Source organism: Cydia splendana, chromosome 20 (genome assembly GCF_910591565.1).
Source record: "Cydia splendana chromosome 20, ilCydSple1.2, whole genome shotgun sequence".
Classification (NCBI taxonomy): Eukaryota; Metazoa; Arthropoda; class Insecta; order Lepidoptera; family Tortricidae; genus Cydia; species Cydia splendana.
In genome coordinates, this window is record NC_085979.1 from 8,359,297 (window position 1) to 8,382,773 (window position 23,477).

Below are 23,477 nucleotides of genomic sequence, written 5' to 3' on the forward strand. Positions count from 1 at the left end.
TATCAGTATCAGTTCAGCAGCAACCAGATACACCCCCCCCCCCCCCCCCCCCGGCGCCGACGTTGGCCCGCTCGAAAATTCTGAGACCCCTGATTTAAACGATGAATGCCATATTTGTGAGTGAAAAAACTCTGACCCTGAATTATCTGAGTAGAAAACATGTTTATAACAGAATAATTGACCTCATCACTTGAAATAAAAACATGCAAATATTAAAGTGTGTGATCAATAATAATTTACATATTTAATTAGTACTTTTTTGATTTGATATACCTATCATATTATATTAATTACAGCCCACTGTGTCTTGTTACTTTTGACCCACACGTGTTACTTTCTGCACGCCAACGGGTCATGAGTAACAAAAGACGATTTTTTAGTCACTCTGGTACTTACATACAAAATACACAATTATAAGGTTAATCAAGATGTTAATGTACAGAACATGCAATGAAGTTATATATGACTACATTAATTTCATCAAAATAATAACGGTTAGCCAGAAACTAAGTTCAAAGTACAAAGTGTTGCGTTTTTCCCCGCTCTCCCCTACGCATCCAAAATTACTGTCCACCTATGTTCATCACTACATTTTTGCAAACATATCGTTATCTTTATCAATAAATAAAGTCCTGGCAGGGTGGAAATTTAATTTTGGCGGATTGTTTTTCTCTGCATCTGACTGTACAGCTACGCCAAATTTTTGGTAAACTTACGGTTATATGTTCAGAATCTGAATCTGTGTAGTTATTTAGTACGGAAATACTTAAGATATATGGACATTCCTCTGGTCCTTGAACTACGTCCAAAAGAGAGGTATGGGCACTGTGAATTACATCTCGCTTTGTGTGGTAGGACACAGCACAGCGGATGTCATTCCAGATCTAGAGCAGAGCTCAACCTTACAGAAATCTGCAGCCAAATAACACTAGATCCTACTCATAGTATTGTTCCTGCCGGTGAGTATGGTTGCCAGTTATCAACGAGGGTGCGGAGGGTTAGGCACGGCAACGCGCATGTACCTAACACCTCTGGAGTTGCAGGCGTCCATAGGCTACGGAGACTGCTTACCATCAGACGGGCCGTATGCTTGTTTGTCATCGACGAGGTATAAAAAATAAAATTAAATATGCACAGAATATAATTGAACTAGAAACTTTGTTTTATTTTATAGTAAATTTGGATAACAATCGATACATAGACAATCACAGTAAACCAGTCCGCAACGGTATTGGCCTGTAAGCCTCGTAGGCAAGTATATCCCGGCCTCACGAGCCGCAAAAACTCACTAGGACTGAGGCTAGACCATAGTCGTTTATTTATTCTTGATTTCATGAAGGTTTGCAGAACAGCACGTAACCGCATTATATATCTGGGCGGACCTCACAGCAACAAGATAGGTGTACCGCTTCAAGATTTTCAAGTAGTACACGAAATATTTACATATCGTTCCGTATTAATAGGCAATATTTGAAGATCAAAAGTTCTCTAACATAAATACAAGATCACAAAATTGTCATCACAATCAGTTCATTGACGTTGACGTACAGAAGTCACATGGGTACGCAATATTAGGTAATACCAGCATAATGAAAATTAACTCCAATCAGTAAGTATGAGTCTTCAAACTTTTTTCATTTTAAGCGGGGTTTGAAGGAGCAAATTACTTAAATGATTTTAGAACCGTATTGTTTTGAGATAGTTTACTGCGTTTTTTAATAATTATCCCCCGTAAACAACAACAAATCAAATTTAAGATGAGACTCGAGCTCTATGTGATGATAATTAATTTACCCTATTTTTTTAAATACAATTTGTCTACTGGTATACTTTTTCGTATACGTATATGATTTAATGTCAAAATAATTGCAAAACCCAACTGTCAGTTTAGTGCGCCCCGCGATAGGACCGCCTTCGTTCAAGCCCAGCGGGCATCTGATCAAAGAAGTTGCGTGCACGGGACCGCTGATATCATGTTTTTGAACTTATTTATTTAATGTTAAATTAAAAAAAAAAGTAATCGCGGAATTCGCTCAAGCATAAAATTGCGCGTTATTAGAAGCAGTTTTCATATTTTTATCTTTTGTGCACAAATTGTTACGAATGTTTAAAGTCCGTTTTAGACCTATGTTCGTGATCGTTTTCTATCGAGCAAAAGTCAAAAACTTAGGATTCGAATCACGGAAGTCACTAGAAAAAGCCCTCAAGATTGTTAATTGAATTTATGGCAGCCGTATTGTGATCCAAAAAAGAGCTACGGCTTTTTAAAAACTTCGTTTTCTGAACCCACTGCACCTTAAACTGTTTGTTGACAAGTTTTCACAGACAATAAAATATGACATTGATGCATCAAGGCGGTTTGTTAACAAGGGCCTACCGCGAAACGCGAAAATCGAAATTTAGTTATCTGCCTATTTATCGCTCGAATATGCAAGAGTGATAGAGAGGCAGAAACCGAACTTTCGATTGTCGTGTTTCACGGTAGGCCATGTGATTGACCTAGTGACACATGGTGTGTCATTGATGATGTCAGTGAGGTTTGTTTACTATAAGTGCTAGTGGTGATACCTATGCAGAGCTTTGCCTAATATTCCCTATGGTTGACATTTGATATCAGTTTTGGGACCGGGACCTTCTATCTATTGTAATAAATTTAAAAAAATATATGTTTTTAGATAATAATTAACGTATTAAGTTGATGAACATTCAACATGTTTCAATCAGTTTTTGAGGATCTTCAGCTAAAGCACTTACTGTACACGACATATACTCCATCAGTAGAGTAGAGAGGTCACTAAATTGACTAGTAAGCTATTTTAACATTTTTTTACCTCCTGAGACTAAATGTACATGATCGTGCAATCTAATTTGAACCTTTCATGAACCAATTAAAGTAGCATTTCCTTTGTTTCATTGCTTTTTAAAACAAACGAAATTCGTTCTAATTTACTTATAGAATAAGGTTCAAATTAAAATATGAAAACTTTATATGCTGGGTCTTACGAGGAATCTCAGATACTGATATGTAGTTTGATTGGACTTCCTAATCTTACTGCTTTATATACGAATTTTGTACTATAATGACAGATTGGTTGAATTGATGCAATTTCTAGTATTCGAAACATAAAAAACAGATTTAAAGAATTCTCAATATATAACTGTTGTGTTGGATTCCTACTTGTTCTTTTGTATCTTCTCCAAAAGCAGTTCCAAGCGCCCGGTCATCACGGGCTGCCCCTTCTTAGTCTTCCTACTTAACTTCTTATACTTCTCCTGCTTTCTCTTCTTGTACTCTTGCATTTTCTGCTTTTTCTCCTCAATTGCCTTCTGCACCTGTTGTTGCTTCTCTAACTTATCTTGCTTCATCTTTTCATGTCTCTCTCTGGCAGTGAGAATTGGTTTCTTTTTCTCTTTCTCCACTTTTTCTGCATTTTCTTTTTCTATCAAATCTGGATGTTTGACAAATCGGCCAGTAACATCTTGGCCATCTGTCGCATCCTCATCAAATTGTTTTGGTTTGTATGTACCAGCGCCTTTGTCACTTATGAGGTCTTTCTGCAGGTTCCGGAGCAGTCGCTTCTTGCGCTGTTCTTCCCATTGCTCCAACTTGTACTTTTTACTATACTTTTTCAGTCTATAAGTTTTTTTATCAAACGGCTTCTTATCGTCACTGTTGTCTTTTTGGACACGGTTCTGGTCAAAATTCTGCTGCCGTTTTCCTTTGAAATCTTGTTTCAAATGACCTTTACCTTTGAACTCATTGCCTTGACTTTCTTCTGGTTTCACCTTGTTATTAAATTTATTCCCATTTAGTTGTTTCGTTTCCCTCAAGAAGAAGGAGTCTTGCTTTTTCGAGTTTTCCATGTTTATATTCAGACCTATAATAAAATGAAAAAGCGTGTTTGTGAATTAAAAAAAAAACATTACATGCGATTGCCCATTCAATAACAAAACATTAATGGAAATAATTAATACAATGTACCATAGCCCTCACTGTTAACTGTCCATTGGTGGACGTTATGCCTTTTGTAATAAGGTCCACCGATGTACAATTAGGAGTGTTCCTGTTTGTACATACATTATAATTTTGAATATAATATTATCATCCAAAACTCCTTCAAGATTTCGACATAATATTATTAAATAAGTATAATAAACCATGTCATTTGTGTTTTAACAACAATATGTGTGATATTTCAGTATCTATATTCGATAGTATCAAATCAACCTTTGTTTATTTACTTAACTTTCAATTTGGGCAACCAGCCCCTTAATGATTGGTCTATTTTTAAAGCATATTAAATAAAATAGACATGAAATAAACACAATTACATAAAAACACGCTTTTTCATTTAACAGAGTAACAAGGCAATAGTATAATAATTATACATATAGTATTATTAATAAATAAAATTAACATTATATAGGGGTATCCAACATTGGCTGTAAAAATTTAATTCAGTGTTAAAAGCATGCAGTGAAGTTGATTTTTTTTTTCATTCAGGGCCTTCTTTTAACCCTTAGTCATATTTTGAAAGATGAATGTAATATATTTTATTTGTTTATTTATTTAAGCCTTTATTTTTCCTTAAATAGTTTTACATAATAAAAGCTTTCTAATAATATTGTTTTTCATTTTACTATATTAAGGACCCCTGTCGGGTATAGGCCTCCTCCATATCTTTCCACCTTTCTCCGTCTTTAGCCTTGATTAGCCAATTTTCTCCAGCTGTGGGTATGATATCCCTGGACCATCTTGTTATGGGTTTTCCCGCAAAAGGAATGTAATATATAGGTCTTACAAAACATCTTTTACTTCAGACCAACCCCGGAATGGTGAAAAAAAAGTTTATTTCATACATTTTGAAAGATTAGATGTCATAGTTTACTATGGAAGAGCCAAAATGTAATAAGCAGATTTGGGGTTCGTCCCAAGGCCGTCTTAAACTATGCTAGGGCCCTTGGGCACATAAGAATTTGGGGAAAGTAAAGAAAGCGAATTAAAGTAACATTTTTCTACTATGATTGTCTATTTGAAAGAAAGAAAGAAAATACAATTATTTACGTCAAATAAAACCAGTTAAATTAAAAACAAGACATAGGTCAGATGGACGTTAAAAAGGACCCCCACTCAGCGTAATGTTACGGTAAGCCGGTAAGTTTATTATGGGTAATCAAATATACTGTTACTGTCTGTCCTTAGGGCATCCTGAGGATGGAGGCCCTGGGCACGTGCCCCATGTGCCCTTATGGTTAAGACGGTATGGGTTAGTCCCATAGTAAAAGATGCTCATTATGACCTATAAATTCATGATGGCAAATATGGCTTATGGTTGTCAAACACTGTTTACAATCCGAGCTATTGTAAAAGTTTATGTATGGAATCACATTTCCATTTGAATAAATTGTATCCTAGTACATATAACCATAACCAGTAATGAACACATGGATAGTAATTAAGCAATTAATACAACTTGTAATGTTTTAAATAAGTGTTGTTAGAGTATTCAGTACTTTCAAGGTTAAATATATTATTTTTATGATAAAATATCAAACATAATTACTAGTTTTATATTTCAACATGGTTCAACGTGTATACAAACTTCACCAAGCACACATGTTAATCTAGCGTATCTAGATAATTATTTCCTTGAAGTATTGCCAAGTGTTGAGTCTGATTGGTGACGTAAATTTCGTCATAGGACTCATAGGTATCTTATAAGGCGAGTGATTCAGAGTCATTGAGTCAATATGGCTATAATAAGGTGCTAACTAATATTTAGACAAACACTAGACAGGTAAAAATCTTCCATTATAGTAAAAATGTTGATTATTTTAGCTTATTGGAACGAAAGTTGCCTATTTGAATAACTTCTATATTCCACGTTATATGGTGGACGGAGTTCCAACAACGCAAGATATAACTATTTTAATAACATTTATAACACAATATGATACAATGCATAATATTTATAGCTGTAATAACTAGAAATCATCAAAAACTCACCAAGTTAAGCCACCCACTGGGTAGGCTTTGAAGTATCGGCGGAATCTTGATAGCTTAGTTGCACTTGGCACGAAAAAACTTAACCACGATTAGAGATTTTAAATCACGGTTTCTCGTACCTATGAAAAACTTTATCGACCATGCCCTAGTGTGAATTTTAAGATTAGTTTTCACACGAAAACGTGATGAACGTTTCGCAAAAATGTCACAAAAGGAGCGAGCAAGGAACTCGCGTGTGGTACGCCATCTACAACTTTTATTTCCGTCAATTGCTCGCGGCGATCGATGAAAAGGAACATGCGCAGTTATTAGGCGGAAAGAAAAATATAGATTGTATCAAACAAGCTTACTATTTCCATTAAAACTAACTTTTGTCTTAAATTTTCATAAAAAATACAGGAAACACAATTTCTTTTTCTTTTATGATTTAAAACTATTGCGTATAAAGGAACGTCTAGAAAGTTATAAACAGAGGGGCTACCGCGAAAACCGAAATTCGCAAATTGCGGGGATCTTACTCTTCTACTCCAATGAAGGCGTAATTAGAGTGACAGAGAAAAATGCCCGCAATTGACGATTTTCGGTATTGGCGGTAGCCCTACAGCGCCATCTTTTAATATTAGTGTAGTAAATAAAGGTAGTGAACCCCGCAGTAATTCCTCTGCCAGAAAAAAACTTTACAATATGATAAAGTATCAATTAATAAAAAGTATTGTATAAATATCCAAAGAATAATAATAATAGTATTTAAGCAAATACCTAGTCTTAAATCGTTAATATTTTTACGGAAAAATGCTCCGTTCAAACTTTTGTCTTCACCGGAAATATTCATGTAACGTATTGCAACAATATATGAATATCAAAAAAAAATCCCAGCAGAAATACCAATAACTTATTTGGTAAAAAATTTTACATCTCTCCTGTTCGGAAAGTTCACCTTTCATAGGCTGATAACCGGGTGGAAAATTGCATTTCCCACCCTAGGGTGGAAAGTATTTTTTTTTTAATTTTTACTTAGTACTCAGTTAAAAGCTCTCATATTAGCTTCCGCATGACTGAAATTGGCGCCGTTTACATTTTGATCGGAAAAAAATCGGAAAACAATCCGATCTTAAATTGGGATGTGTCTGAAACGGCCTTAATGTATACGCGCCTTAAAAAAAAGTGAAACTGAATGAATGAATGTAATGATAATATTTTAATAAACATTCATTGCATAGACCTATATAATAGGGACAAGACATATTGTTCTATACGTACAATTGCTTATAGAAATAGCACCCATTTTGACGGCACACACATAAATATATATCTATCTCGTTTTTACTCAGCACTGTAACCCATAGCAAAAAAAGGTGACAGTATTTCAGTACGGACATAAAGTGTTCCATGAAAATACGTAAATACCTAATGCGGCCGAAAATCCGCCATGTTTAGTCACGCAAATGTCATTGTCTGTCAGTTCAGCAGGTACTTGTCCTGTCAAAAAGTCGTGGTGAAAATTAAAATTATTAATTATCTTTCAATATTTTGCTTGTGATTGAAAATAATTGAAGCCAAATGTGAATAATTACGTCGCGAATATGCCAGTGTGTAGTGTATTAGGGTGCGGCATAAGAAAACCACCAAATCAGCCATCTTTAACCATACACAGGTACGCTATAATTTACATGAAAAATATTGGTTATTGTTAATGTTCCTGGGAAATTTAAGGATGTTTCACATTATAAATAGCAAGGTTCTTCTGTGCAGTTATAGATCATGAAGTGATTGGATTTATTTAACTATATTTTTACGCTTAAATAATGTAAACATTTCAGCTAGGGTTGTACTTTATTTATCGAATTTGATATCGATATATTATGATTGCCTATTTATATTTTCTTATTTTATCATGCTACCCCGCTTCAAACCAACTAAATTATCTTAATTTAATAATTAAATCATTTTTATAGCTTACCAAGAAATGAACATAAAAAGAAAGAGCTGGAGATGGAGACCCTGACCGACTCTCGGGAGCACTCGGGTCCGTGGGGTCGTTACTCCACAAGCTGCCCTGCGGGCTTTTTTATATCATTTTTATAGTTTTTTTATATAATTCGACATTAAGAGACCATATACATATAGTTGTAATTTATAAAATGGTTAATGTATTGTTATTATTTTGACGTATAAAAATGCCCTTGTGGCCTATTTGCTGAATAAATGTTGAAGAAGTTGAAGAGCGGAAGTCATTCCTTATTTTTGTAATAAAAAAATGTTCTGAAGGTGTTTTGTTTTTTTTCACCCGTCGCTTAATAAGCTTGAATTTTGTATCGCTCTCACTTATAGATACGGCGCACCAAGGTCGAGGTGCAGTGCGGTAGTGTGTTACAGACTTCAGGGTTAGCAACACAACAAAATTGATTGTAATAGAGAGGTAAAGTCCAAGAAAAACACGTACACTTATTCTGACATCCAAAACAGATGGCGCTGTACTGCGCCATGTGTTTTGCGGTCACTAAGTTGTCAAACGTCAACTTTTGAAAATCAGTGTTACCGCAAAAATCGCAATATGTATTGAGTAGTACAGCGTCATCTCGTTTACCTGTCAAATTTGAAGCACGAAATTGTCCTAGACTCCACACATCTTACTAAATCAAAGTATCTTTTCACATAACAATATACTAATAAAGAATTTTTATTTATTTACTTACTTCCTATTAAAACATAAACTCCACAAATAATACATACTTAGTATTTTAAATAAAATGAGCCGAGAACGTTAAAAAGGTATCGATGTATCGATAAAACCTAGTAACAGTAAAAATCTTCTGGGCAGCACTAAAACCGCCATGTTTAGTTCTAAGATGACGTCACAGTGGCACGCATAATTCGTAGACGTTTCACTTCCATAGGTTTCATATTTCAGTGATTCATTGTCATTTCTATTAATTTACTAGTGGCTCTGTGAGCTGTAGACCTCGCGAGCAGAGCTTGAAATAACATGGTGCTAAGAGCTTTAAATACACCGTGTTTTTTTTGATTTCCGTTAATTTCAAGGGTGCATTCCTGAGCTTAAATCAAGTAACTTTCTCAAAGACACCGATGTTCTAATTAAGTCCATTTCGGAGATAATCCATAATTTATTTTTTTACTATAAGGCCTCTACAAGCGTGTACACTTGCCTTAGGGCCGGCTTACATATTGATTAGTGTTTAGAATGAGTTCATACATTTGCTACTAAACTTAAGTACAATCTCGGTCGATTGATGTACGAAATGACATTGATATGTCACAGATTTCAATTGTTTGGTTGAGTTAAATGTAATGCCCGTGTTACAACAACGCTATATGCTACATTTAATTACTTTTTAAACAAAAAAAAAAAACAAAAAAGAAAACAAAAAAATTTTTTTTTTTTGAAAATTAACTATGCCATTTAGTTCTTATAAACGTACTTAACTATACCCCGAAGTTAACGGAATTCAATAAAAACACGGTGTATAGTAAATTAAAGAAAAACAATACGAAATTTATGTGTAAAAAAATACAAAAAGTTATAATATCCCAGCATACAATTACTGGGGATCGAACCCAGACCCTCTGTGCAAACAGAAAAAGCGAACGTTTACAAACTGAGCCAAATAGTTCTTAGATGGGTTGACGAAATTTAGCTACTCCTTCTCAAATTAAAATTAGTTAAAATTAAATATCTAAATACCGCCTAAACCAGCGATAATTTTTTTCTGCATTTTTTGCTATTAACTCTGTAAACATGTTTCAAAAAGAAAAAAGTCTTATGATATCGATACGACTATTTGTTTAGGCGCCAGGTATCACGACTCCGCCATTTTTTAAAATTTCCAAAAACCGGATTGACAAAAAAATTTTATTTAGTCATAAAATTCGGTCACAAAATTTCACGAGAATCGGTTAAGAATTGCGACCTGTAGAGGAGAACATCCGGACATACGAAAGCAAAATGCCCGAGTCAAAACGTAGACCTTCGCTTCGCTTCGGTCAATTAAATACAAGTATAGTTTGTCAAAGGACTGTCTCATTTCAAACATAGACAGAGATAATCATACTATCTTTGTCTTACACTAGTACTAGCACCCAAAAAAAAGGATGAGTATAGTTTTGTTTGTTCTTATTTACTGACAATTTGGTTTGACCAACTATAGTATAATTTTTATACACAATAATAAATATTTTGGCAGTAGCAACATTTTTATTTTGATAAAATAGAAAAAAACTAATTAGGAAAAGGCGGGAATAGGTATGGTACTAAATAAACTGTTGAGACATTACTTGCTCTGGTTCAAAATGGATTTTTCAAGTGATTCGAGTGACTTAAACATAGAATTAACTCCTGAATCTGTTAAAGAAGAAGCAAAAACAGTGGTTGATAATCTTTTACCTGCATCTTCAAAACAAAGATACCTAAAGGCATACGAGCAGTTCATGAATTGGAGAAGCGTTAAAAAAGTGAAGTCACTGTCGGAAAACGAATTTTTGGCTTATTTTAGTGAAATGTCTAACTAAATCATTACAACCTTCCACACTTTGCAGCAATTACTCTTTGCTTAAATCAGTGATCCTGGATACAAAGCATCAAGTGAACTTGAAAACTTTCATAAATAAGTACTTACCAATTATCAACCTACATTTCTCGTGTTTGACTTTCCTCATAGTCGAAATGAAAAGTAGAGTGTTTAACTCGGGTAAAAGTAACCATCACTTTCCACCCTTAATTAACAATCTACTATTGGACGGCGGAATTACTCGGTTAAATATATAAACAGATTTGTATTTTTACGTATAAATACCTAACTTAGGAGTGTTTTTAGGGTTCCGTACCTCAAAACGAAAATACGGAACCCTTATAGGATCACTCGTGCGTCTGTCTATCTGTTTGTCACAGCCTATTTTCTCGGAAACTACTGGACCAATTATATAAGTTGAAATTTGGTACACATATGTAAATTAGTAACCCAAAGATGGACATTTTTTTTTTATAATTTTAAAGTAAAATGTACTTTCTTGTACTTACTTTCGAAGTTATTTAAGAAAATACAAATAGCCAAAAAATGACCATTCCCCCTGTATCTCCCAAACTACTGGGTCTAAAATTTTGAAAAATATACACAAAATAGTTCTTTACCTATAGATGACAGGAAAACCTATTAGAAATGTGCAGTCAAGCGTGAGTCGGAATTATGTACGGAACCCTAGAAACGCGAGTCAGACTCGTACTTGGCCGGTTTTTTTTTTGGATATTTATATGTTAGTTTCGGCTCATACTATACAATAACCAAGCAAAATTTCATCGACTGAGGAATTAATGCATGGGTCTCCATACAACAACTTGCTTCGTTTACTACACTATATGTATGTTGTGCAATGTCCTCTCAGTAAAAAACAAAATGGCTCAATTTCGACTGGTTAGATCATTTTCCCAAAATCATAATTTACCTGTAGCATAATTTCTATTCGCATTTTTTCCTATTCTTAATTTACACCAGACGCATTAATTCCTAACATGATTTTTCCATTCGCATATTTTCCCATTAGACAATTTAGCCAGACGCATTAATTCCTAGGTTAAATTTTTCTCATAATTAATACTTTCCAAGTCGTTTTATTCGCATTATTTTTATTTCTTAGGCGATAATATTACCATAGTCCCACCGCACTGTTTCTTTTCAAAAAAACATTTAGTTTACAACTTAGCTAGACGGAGCCCCTCTTCGCGGGGCTCCTATTTCTGGGCGGTTTGCCCTTCGGGCATCTGAAGCTACCTAACGAACCTAACCTACCTACACTTTTTTCCCCAAAGTGTAATGTTTTCATGGACGTCACACTAAATTAATAGGTTCTCTTAGGTAGGTTAGGTTCGTTAGGTAGCTTCAGATGCCCGAAGGGCAAACCGCCCAGAAATAGGAACCCCGCGAAGCGGAGCTCCGTCTAGCTAAGTTGTGAACTAAATGTTTTTTGAAAAGATAGTGGGGTGGGGTAATCGATTTTTTGATTATAGAATAAACGCCGTAAGAAATATTAGTGAGTGGCTAAATTGTCTAATGGGAAGATATGCGAATGGAAAAATCATGTTAGGAATTAATGCGTCTGGTGTAAATTAAGAATAGGAAAAAATGCGAATAGAAATTATGCTACAGGTAAATTATGATTTTGGGAAAATGATCTAACCAGTCTCAATTTCGACTTCAGATTCGTGTTAAGAGGCCTCTCGGATCCTCAGATATCGATTTTCATCAAGATCGGGTCGAAAATAAAGAAAATCAAGATGGCGACCATTCCGTTGAATAGGGAATATTACGCGAAACTCTGCGTAGGAGGCGCCAATACCACTATCCGTCACAATCTGGGGGTCTACCGCGAAACAAGAAAATCGAATTTTCGTTATCTATTAACCTCTCTATCACTCTTGCATATTCGTGTTAAGGGGCCTCTCGGATCCTCAGATCTCGATTTACATCAAGATAAAGAAAAATTAAATCAAGATGGCAAAAGTTCCTATCAATTTCGACTTGAAATTTGTGATAAGGCCTGCGAGAGGCCCCTCGAGTCCTTAGATATCGCTTTCAGAAAAAAAAAACATAATGGCCATTTTCCAATTTATCACTTCTATGCAAACACGTAGGCAGCATACGTTTAGTGACATAGAAATCATAGAATCTAAATATAGCCGTCAGTAAATTTTCGAAATTGGAATGTTATACATCGCGCTATCGAAATTTTTCCTGTCGCGTATATATACCTCCAAGTCACTTATAGGGAGGATGGTCGGGGAGGAGGACGGTCTTCGGCCGAAGGCCGCTGGTGCTGGTACATAAACATTCTACTAAAACTAAAACCACTAATAGGTCGGGGGATTACAGCGCGCTTCGCGCGCAGCTATCATACAGGGCGCCTGCGGCGCCCATCACACTAAAAGGTCGGGCGAAGCCCGACATACAGCGCGCTTCGCGCGCTCTTACATACAGGGCGCCTGCGGCGGCCATCACACTAAAAGGTCGGGCGAAGCCCGACATTCAGCGTGCTACGCGCGCTCTTATCATACAGGGCGCCTGCGGCGCCCATCACACTAATTCGGTCGGGGACGCCCGACATTCAGCGAATTTAGCGCGCTCTTACATAGAGGGCGCCATCACACTAAAAGGTCGGGCGAAGCCCGACATTTAGCGAGTTTGACGCGCTCTTATCATTCAGGTATTTAATTAAAAGTAAACAAAATCTACCCTCAAATAGCTCCTTAGGCCAGTAGATGAAAACATTACATGATCAAATAATGTAGGTTAAAGTCAGGTCGTTCAGTGACTGATCCAGGCGGTTTTGTATTGTAGGTTGTAGTTGTAGGTTGGTTAACCAATAAATGTTATATAACTACCCGAAAATGTACAAATTATTTGTTTACTTTTATTTAAATACCTAAAGATACAGAGTATAGCATACATACTTATTACAAAAGATTCATATATGTATTTTAAAACTAAAAACTAGAAAACACATTATGTTTGCGATGTATTACGCAACCACGCAGTCAAAGAGTATTAAATCACTACGTTTTACTCCCTGTACGCAGTGTCAGGGAGCCAGCCGCTGAACCGCCGGAACTTGACACCCTTCAGCCCAAACTCGAAGAATTAAAACTCGCATGAGTAAAATATTGTTGTTTAAAATAATCGAAAAAGCAAAAAATATAACTTTTCAGGGTTCCGTACGGTTCGTACCCAATGAAATAAATATTTAAGCGGGGCTCCCATATAAAAAACGTCGTTTTTTGCGTAATGGTACGGAACCCTTCGTGCGCGAGTCCGACTCGCACTTGGCCGGTTTTTTTGTTTCTCTGCAGTGGTTATCAAGTCATCAATCATCATCATACTATAGGTACTTACGTTTTTAACAAACACATCCCTCGCGACGCATCCTCGCAAATCTCTGGTGGAAACGCAGCCTAACCCACCAGTGCTTGGTGAGCAACGATGAACCCGACAAAATTACGAAATGATATATGATAATGAGAGCCAAGAAACTTGATTGGATCAAGGTGTCTGGCAGCTGTTCATCGGTGGAGATGAAGGTTGAGGGTCTGGTCTGATTGATATACAGGGTAGCCAAAAAATAAGTGCATTCCCGTTTGGTTTCATGCCAGGGAGGTTTTGGGATTATACTGAGCAACTTTTACTATGGCACCAACCCCAAAACGCAAAAAAAAAATTAGCCGTTTCATACATTTTGGCTGGTCCATTTTCTATGGGAGGGTAAATTTTTTTTTCGTGATTTGGGGTTGGTCACATACACCCCATATTAATTAAAAGTTGCTCAGTATAATCCCAAAACCTCCCTGGCAACGGGCATGCACTTATTTTTTGGCCACCGTGTATAATTAGATAATAAGAAGTTAAGGTACATAGCTGTTCCTTAGGCCCACTTGCACCATTCCACTAACCCGGGGTTAAACGGTTAAACCAGCAGTTACCATGGTAACCAGTACAATTTGACACTGGGTTAATGGTTTGATCGCTTAACTCCGGGTTAGTGGGATGGTACAAGTGGCCCTTGGAATACTAAGTTACCGCCTATCCTCCTAAAGCCCAAGGTCCTATTCGTTAAATTTTCAAACAAAACCAAAATCAACTCTATTCCCTGCACTAAAGGTTCAAATTTCAGTGGCAAATTCTGGATTTTTCATTTGTATGGCTGGGAGGCTATTTATGTATCTGTGATGAATGAATAAAGAATTGATTGATTGAAAAAAGTTATGAGCAAATAATATAATTATTTATCCATTAAGTAAAATTAAATTCTCATATAAACATTCAAACACGAATAAAACTCATATGTTTTAAAGATTATTTTAATCAATAAACAATTCTATCAATTAGAATTAATTAATATTTGATTAGAAAATTTATAATACAAAAGTTGTCTCTTCTGTGGACAATAGTTAACAGGTTAAAAGGTAATTTTACCATAAAGGTTAATTATGCTTAATAAAATTAGCCTCATATTATAGCCCTTAAATTTTAGTGTGTCTTTAGAAGAGAGGGTAATTGCTGTGTAAGGGTGGTATTCCACTTGTCTAATGTGTATTTTGTCTCACATTTTGTTTAATAAGAGAGTGAGACGCAATGACATTGGATGTAGATATTGGACACATGGAATACCACCCTATGATCCAAATTACTTACATATTTATCTATACATATATGTACATAATATTCACAAAATATTATTAACAATTATTCAATACATTAAAGTAAATTCGATAGGTATATACAGGATATAACAAAAATAGTGGAGATCCGTTTAAGCCTTGGTGCAGACTAATATATATTATATGTATGGCACATCAGCGAACTTGTCGGTAGAAAAAGGGGCGGCAAATAAAAAAAAATGTGTTCTTCCTATAGAAAATTTGAATTGTGCGCCTTTTTCTACTGACAAGTATGGTGTGTTTCATTATTTATATGCTATTTCATAAGATTCCTCTCGTCCTTATAATCTATGTCAGACTCTGTATCTGATAGGTCTTCCTGCGGCCTTGGTATGTCGAAGGATAGGCCAGCTGAGCCCTGTAACAAAAAAAAAAATGGTTGTCTGTAAAGTCGCTTTACGGACGATAATTATGCGTGATAACGTTATAGTCTGTTCGAGAAACGGAAAACGGTGAAAAATAGAGATAATACTCCTAAAAATACGTGTGATACCTCATTAGATTCGTAATGATGTCTAGAAAAATGCATTCAAAGCGTGTATTAGCACACAAAAAATTACAAAAGTTATTAACAAAAAAAGGGAGAAAAAAGTAGATTTTTCTTATTTCCCAAATATGTCAAAAAGTATTAATATTTAAGAAACCAAAATTAATATATTATAAAAGAGGAGGATATTTCCAATCAAACATTTCTTACTTCCAGAACTGTATGTCCATTGTTTATACTTTTTATTCAACGCTGAACACAGCCCTCCGCGCCTCATTTTCGGGAAACGCACGCGGCGTGAAAAAGCGATTACGTTACATTAAATATAATTTTAAAAGTATTAAATATTCATTGAAAAATATTGTGACGTCTAGATTCTGTCGTATTACAAGGTGATAAATAAAACTCAGTTGGTCAGTCAGGTGTGCTCCGCGACCCGCCTGTACGCCGTGACAGTTGACAACAGAATGTCGACTTGCAGGTAGTTCGCATTGCACTTTTATTGTATAAACGTCACATCTCTTCCTTTTTATAATGATTTATTTATTTTATTTTATGCGTTAGCCATGCAACAATAGTTCAGTCATCGCACATCTGTTTATCTTATAACTGCTAGGTTAATTTAGATTCTAATTCCGACATACTACCACCGGTTCGGAAAACAGCGTTAACCTCAGACCCGAGAAGAACCGGCGGAAGAAACTCGGCGAGGTGTGGATATATTCATTTCTCAACAGTTCAACAATAAACATTTTTTAACAATATAACCTTGGAATATTTACACTATTCCTAGTATCTCTCTCAGTTGCTTAGCGGTCAGCTGGAAGAGATCCTTTAACGGGATGAGTTCGCCTTTGTACACATTTATTCTATTCTCTTATTGTTATGTACTTGTTTAGCGTAATAAAGTGTTTTAATACAATTATGGTTTTACTTTTATAGGTGAACCAGGATCTATTGAGGGTGCGCCATGTTACGGAAATTTGTTGGTACTAATTTCTAGCAATGGCAACAACTTTAATAATAGACAACATCTACCCTCTATGATAGTTGTCAATATTGACAATGTAAACATTGCTTTGTCTAGTTTCGTGTGAATTATTATTAGACTGCAATAATCATGCCGAAAGTTTTAGATTTTACAGAGAAAAAGTTGTAAACGGTGTATATATTTATTTATTGAAAAAAAAAAAACGTGCGGGAGAGAAATTTCTTCCATTAGAAAACATAACAAAATTACCACCTGAATTGACGGGTAAGTTTCAAACTTATGGACAAATGTCACTATAGTCAGGTCGTCACGATTTGGTTGATGTCTTGTAATAATTTGATTTGTGTATTAGGTGTATCGCATGCATCGGTATCACGGATTGCTAGCGAAGGGCGTAAGGGCGGAATTAAACGACCAAACCTAAAAAAAAGAAAACAAAAAAAGAAAATAGATTTGGATGATTTTGATTTATGTGTCATACGTCGTAAAATTCACGAATTTTATAGCGTAAAAACCGAAGAAATATCCAAACATCAAACTTCGCACTTATTAAAGTTGTCGGAATAAAACAAAAATCATCTGCCAATTTCCATTGTCCCCACTATACAAATTGTTGCTATATAAAATTCAAAACGAGCGCCCTCTTGACAATACTCCCAAAATTCTGGTTTACCTATACAATATCAGTCTCTTTCCTTCTCGTTTTTTCAGTTTTGAATTTTGAGTCTGCTTTCTTTTATTCAAATTGATAATAACTCGAGGTTTAAATATTTTACGAGTTTAACCTTAATTGATACATATTTTCTTTGGATGCTTACACTTTTCTAGGTATTTTCATTAGCGTTCAAGCTATGTACACGTTTCACACAATTAATACCTATTTCGTGAATTTCCAATAAAATTGTAACATACAGGTAACATATTCCAATAACATCTCGTACATGTACATTATTTATTGGCAACAACTGATTTCCTCAGTTTTACTTGGCTGTTTGATAGGTAATATAGTATAATATATAGATATAATGCAATTCATAATATACGTAAATGGTCCAATGTTAAGTAAGGTAAAAAGTCATACCAGATATCACAACCTATTTAGTTTTACTTGTGTACTGGTATGTTATTTACGCAAACCATGATCTATACAAATAGATTTCTATTACTCGGGTAAAATGATGTAGGTACCTACATATTTGACCGTTATTATTATAAATTGCATTGGATACATTATTTTATTACCGTTTTTTAATTATAATACTTGCTGAATACAGTATTGACCTCAATTATATTCAAGTATGGTATATCGACTGTACTGTTAATCTAGCAACTTAATGTTACTTATACAATGAATGATATTATTTATGTTATGAAAACAACTTTAATCCCTGCTTACAATTGGAAGTTGATTTTAGCCTTGACTATAGTCTACAGTAGCCCTTGACTACAATATACACAGCCTTAATTTGACCATGGTTACAGTCACATTAATATTTTTTTTATAGACATTTTGCTTCCCTTAGGTTCAATTACTTACAGATATATTATAGAGCAAAACTAGCACCTGTGTATATTCATTTTGATGGTGGCATATATTGTTTAACTCTAATTATGTATATTTTACAAGGAACCAATGGAATTTCATTACCATGAACACGGTTTCACCGAGTTCATTGTTCGAAGATTTACTTTATTATTATTCCGTTGCTTTAATAAAACCCTAGGCCATTTTGGGTTTTAGTTCATACTTGGTACTTAGTACCTGTACGATAATTAAACAACGACTTAAGTAAATAACTCTTTGATAATATACTCTTGCAAATATAGAGGCTCGATCTGCAACCTCAATTTACAAGGTTTGTTTGATTTTGTTAGTTTCAACCTCAACTAGGCAACTGCAATTTGGTGCAATCAAGATCACGTCTGGTCCTTACGTTTTTATACGTACACAGTATAAATTTCCCACTAACGTGCCTTTTTATTACACTTAATTAAAACTCATCTCTATCTGGGTAACTGTCCGATATTGACGCCATCGCTTGGCCGTCCATTTTACGGATTTGGTTACTATGTTCGTATGTGTATGTTTTCACTATTAGGAACAAGTCATACATAAAGTAGCGCAGTGGGAGTGCAAGGTTTCACGCATCGTCACTGATTGGTACTTTGTATTTTTTCAGCATTTACTTTAGATACCTACACAATGTGTGGCATTGTGACGGACCCAGCGTCTATTTATTTACCTTAAATTGACCTTTGACCTGATTGTAAATTTATAGAATTACTATTGTGTCCTTTTGGCACTAAAATTAGTTGATTGGCTTTAGGTAATTTATTTATTTTTGGACTTTAATTTAGTCGGCCCGTCGACTTTTATCGGTACTCATTTAGTCCTAGTGCAGCTTTGCATTTTGAATTGGCCTTTGTAGGCACATTTATCACATGCCGGCACATTTTATCTTTTAGGGGGAAGGCGGCGCCATTATCGCAATCCTGTCTACCTGTTTGTTATGTTTGCCCAAAAACTCTTTCAGTTGCCTCCTAACATTTTATCAAATTTGTTCCCATAATCACTTGTTTATTGTAACTGAAACCCCTAGATTCAATATTTTCCTTTAGATCGGCGGAGGCTCAATTTTCCGCATTGAAATCACATTTAGAATCATTAGGAATAGATTAGATTAGAAATTTCCAAAGTACAATTCTTGTTGCATCAGTCGAAACACGAATCGTTCATACAAACTCTGTTTTTGCGAAAAGTATTCTTAATATTTGTCGACAGCAACTTTAAAAATGTCCATTACGCTAGCTTCTGAAACGTGCGTACTTGGAAGAGTGCTCGCAGATAGCAGGCACACGACACTCAGGCACATTCTAAAGCTTTCTAAAGGACAATTAAGACATCATTGTAATACTATCCGTAAGTAAGCACGGAACATGTGCGTTAGGTAAGTACCTTCTAACTACCGAGTTTCTGTACTTAAGGAGTTATCGAAGTAACCTAACGTGTAACAAACAGAACAGGTAGACACATATACATAGGATTGGACCCCAAGACATACATTAAAGTTCAACGAGTCTTTGTGACAATAACCTGAGTTTCACTCCTTAACGTTAATTATAGTCACATATTACTAACAATTTAAATTTTATGGAATTTTTCCTGAGCTATATTTATTTTTAATTCTGAAGAACTTATCATTTGCACTACATGGGCCGATATCCCATGCAGCACTCGCGGAGTTTTCACTCCAATGGTATTTCCTTATTCGGACTTAGGTTTCACTCACGGAGTCTTCACTCCAATTGTAGGTATTTATTTATACGGAACTCGTATCTTGCATAAACTATACATTAATACCATTGTCTTTTCAGCCTATGAAACTCGACTTTTCTAGTTTTCATATTTATAGGCAAGGTTGTGTCAATGTCTAGTTAGTTATTTTAAATACACCATAGTCGGCATCAGCAACCCCGCCCCACCACCATAACCGCGGTACTTGCATTTGAAAACTCGTTTAAATAATTAAATAAAGAACTTATTTAAGGAGGACAAGGTAAGCATTTCATGAGTTTCCAAATGTAATCGATCACCGCGCAATCATTGCTGGCGCGGCAGAATTATTAAGCATAGCCATACCTTCCCAAGGCCCACGGTCCTACCAGCTGTAGTAGGTACTTTCTAAGTTCGGTGGAAGAATTTTTTACATTTATTCGGAAAATGGTTTTTTTTATTATAATTATTTTCAACAAAATCTGTTTACTGCACACATGTACGACTCTAGATTCTTCAGACTCTGAAGACCCTTAGACCCTTTAGACTTCCTTAGACTATTTAAACTCTTACAATCTTTAGACTCAAACTTAGATTCTGTAGTCTCCTTAGACTCTTTAGACTATTTAGACTATTAAGACTATTTAGACTCTTTACTTTTTAGACTATTTAGACTCTTTACTCTTTAATCTCTTGAGACTCTTTAGACTATTTAGACTTTTTAGACTATTTAGACTCTTTAAACGCTTTAGACTCTTTAGACTATTTAGACTCTTTAGACTCTTTAGACTCTTTAGACTCTTTAGACTCTTTAGACTCTTTAGACTCTTTTGACTCTTTAGACTCTTTAGACTATTTAGACTCTTTAGACTCTAGACTATTTAGTCTCTTTAGGCTCTTTAGACCATTTACTCTTTAGACTCTTTAGACTGACTCTTTAGACTCTTTAGACTCTTTAGACTCTTTAGACTCTTTAGACTCTTTAGACTCTTTAGACTCTTTAGACTCTTTACTCTTTTAACTCTTTAGACTTTTCAGACTCTTTTCACTCTTTAAACTCTTAAGACTCTAGGTTTAAACTCTTAAGACTTTAGGTTCTTTAATCTAACTTATTTTTATTTTTTATTTCCTTATACATATATTATGTGATGTGAAAAGCAGTATGGGTCACATGGTAGCAAAATTATTTTCACTTTGGGCGTTAACACTTGAATCCCTCACTACGCTCAGTATTCCATTTTAATACCTCGCTTCGTTTAGGATTCAATGTTCGCCGTCGCCGTAACCATGACATTTTGCTCCTTAGCGACACAACCTAATGTTTAATTGAAGCAGAGTTGCATCTGTTTTGCTTCGTTCCATTTTAAACAAAACAAAATCAACCCTGAATCCTACACTATGATTCAAATTTCAATAGCAAATTTCAGACTTTTTCCTTGTATGGCTGGGCCCCAGGAGGGTGAGTGCAATATTAACACAACAACATTTACAACCATAAAAGTATTCCATTTTTGGAGAATACTCGTATTAAGCTTAAGCTTTACGACAAATTTCACCGACAGTATCAGTTTGTTTACTTATTTTTCCTTTTGCATTATAGAAACAAGACCCAGAGAATATTATGCTGATTTGGTTAAATAATTTAAATGCATATCTAACTAGCACACGTAAGCTAAGTAGCACCATGTTGTATAGCAGATGATCTGTTGATTTTTATTGAGTCTGACGCTAAATAAAGCGTACACTTATTATTTATTTAGGTAGATAACTTCTGGTTAAAAGTGTTAACCCTATTATGTGAACTATTATTAAGCATTTGTCGTTAATTTGATACATTTGTGAGCTAATAATAAACTACAGCGCACCCAGATATTGTTTCAACAACCGTTAACGCAGACAGCACCACGTTGGTATACTTAGTTACCTGTAGTAAATTACCGGTGAACAGACATATTCAGCACTACACAGCAATATGCGCGACAGTTTATTTATTATACGTATAACTTAATTATAGCACAGTCGCTATAAAAGTTTTATTTCTATTTTATAATAACTTATTTTACTGTATTTGGCTTAATTTCTGTTCACCGACCCGTTTTTTGGAAAGATAAAAGCATTTAATAGTATTTAAACTGAATAAGACGTTGAAATGTGCCCTATAGTAATAATATTAGCGTAAAAATAGTTCTTTTCTCGATCAAAATATAGTTTAAATACCAGAAGTGTACCTTATAAAGATGTTTATGTGCTCAGAGCTATAAATTAAGTCCACAGTGGGTCCATCATACCTGTGCTATTTGGGTCATTCGTCTCCCTCCCTTTTATTGAAAAAATAATTTCAAACTGATAACTTTTTGTCGGTTATTTAGCAACTACATCGATTTTTTTGTTTTTTCTTACGTTCTTTATCCTCGTCGCCATTGTGACGTCTAGATTCTGTCGTATTACAAGGTGATAAATAAAACTCAGTTGGTCAGTCAGGTGTGCTCCGCGACCCGCCTGTACGCCGTGACAGTTGACAACAGAATGTCGACTTGCAGGTAGTTCGCATTGCACTTTTATTGTATAAACGTCACAAATATAAAAAAAATATGGTGTAGAGAGTATAAAAAAAAGTAGATATTTATATTTCCCTAATATCTCAAATTAGGGAAATAAAAATATCTACTTTTCTCCCCCTTTTTTTGTTTGTAACTTTTGATATTTTTTGTGTGCTAATACACGCTCCGAATACATTTTTCTAGACATCATTACGAAACTAATGAGGTATCACACGTATTTTTAGGAGTATTATCTCTATTTTTCACCGTTTTCCGTTTCTCGAACAGACTATATAAGAAAACATTGATGAAAAATTGCCGTAACGTTACCATGGAGATCTGTCCACAACGTTACCATGGAGATTTGTCCACAACGTGACACTTTTTCGTGCATACTACCGGTGTTCATCGATTTATAAGACGTTATCACGTCATAAAGGAAACCATATGAGTAAAATAAGATATAGCCGGTCCAACAAGTTTGTCAGTAGAAAAAGGCGCGACATTCAAATTTTCTATGGGACGACAAACCCTTGGCGCCTACACTGTTTAAATTTGCCGCTCTTTTCTACTGACGGAAATTGTTTGACAGAGTATATAGTACATTCTGATACAAGTATGCTACGTTGGTCATTCATTACACACGAGGCGATATTGTACGCAATAACGGCTCGTGTGTAATGACTGCGTGACCGGCGACGGCGGCGGCGGCAACCATAGGTCACAACGATCGGACCTTCCGTTTCCACCTATAGCTGCAGCCGCAGTCGCCGGTCGCGCAAAGTCGTGGCCGAGCCGTAAGAAAGCCGATATATTACTAAGGGCCACTTGTAGGTACCATTCCAATAACCAGGGGTTAACCGATTAAACCTGGAGTTACCATGGTTACCAGTACATTTTGACACTGGGTTAACGGTTTAACCGCTTAACCCCGGTTAGTGGGATGGTGCAAGTGGCG

The 23,477-nt window shown here is 35.4% G+C and overlaps 2 protein-coding genes across 2 annotated transcripts in view; both read right to left on the minus strand.

Annotated features, from left to right (window-relative positions):
* Positions 1–6,264, minus strand: part of LOC134800852 (ornithine decarboxylase 1-like) — a 54,810-nt gene extending 48,546 nt beyond the window's left edge. The window contains exon 1 of the mRNA XM_063773409.1: positions 6,008–6,264. The gene's annotated coding sequence lies outside the window, so the exon portion shown is untranslated. The remainder of the gene's footprint in view (positions 1–6,007) is intronic.
* A 9,132-nt stretch (positions 6,265–15,396) lies between these two features.
* The window catches only part of LOC134800691 (vitellogenin receptor Yl), an 86,001-nt gene continuing 77,920 nt past the window's right edge, over positions 15,397–23,477 (minus strand). Inside the window, exon 38 of the mRNA XM_063773186.1 lies at positions 15,397–15,585. Within this exon, the coding sequence (XP_063629256.1) occupies positions 15,484–15,585 (102 nt within the window). The 3' untranslated portion in view covers positions 15,397–15,483. The remainder of the gene's footprint in view (positions 15,586–23,477) is intronic.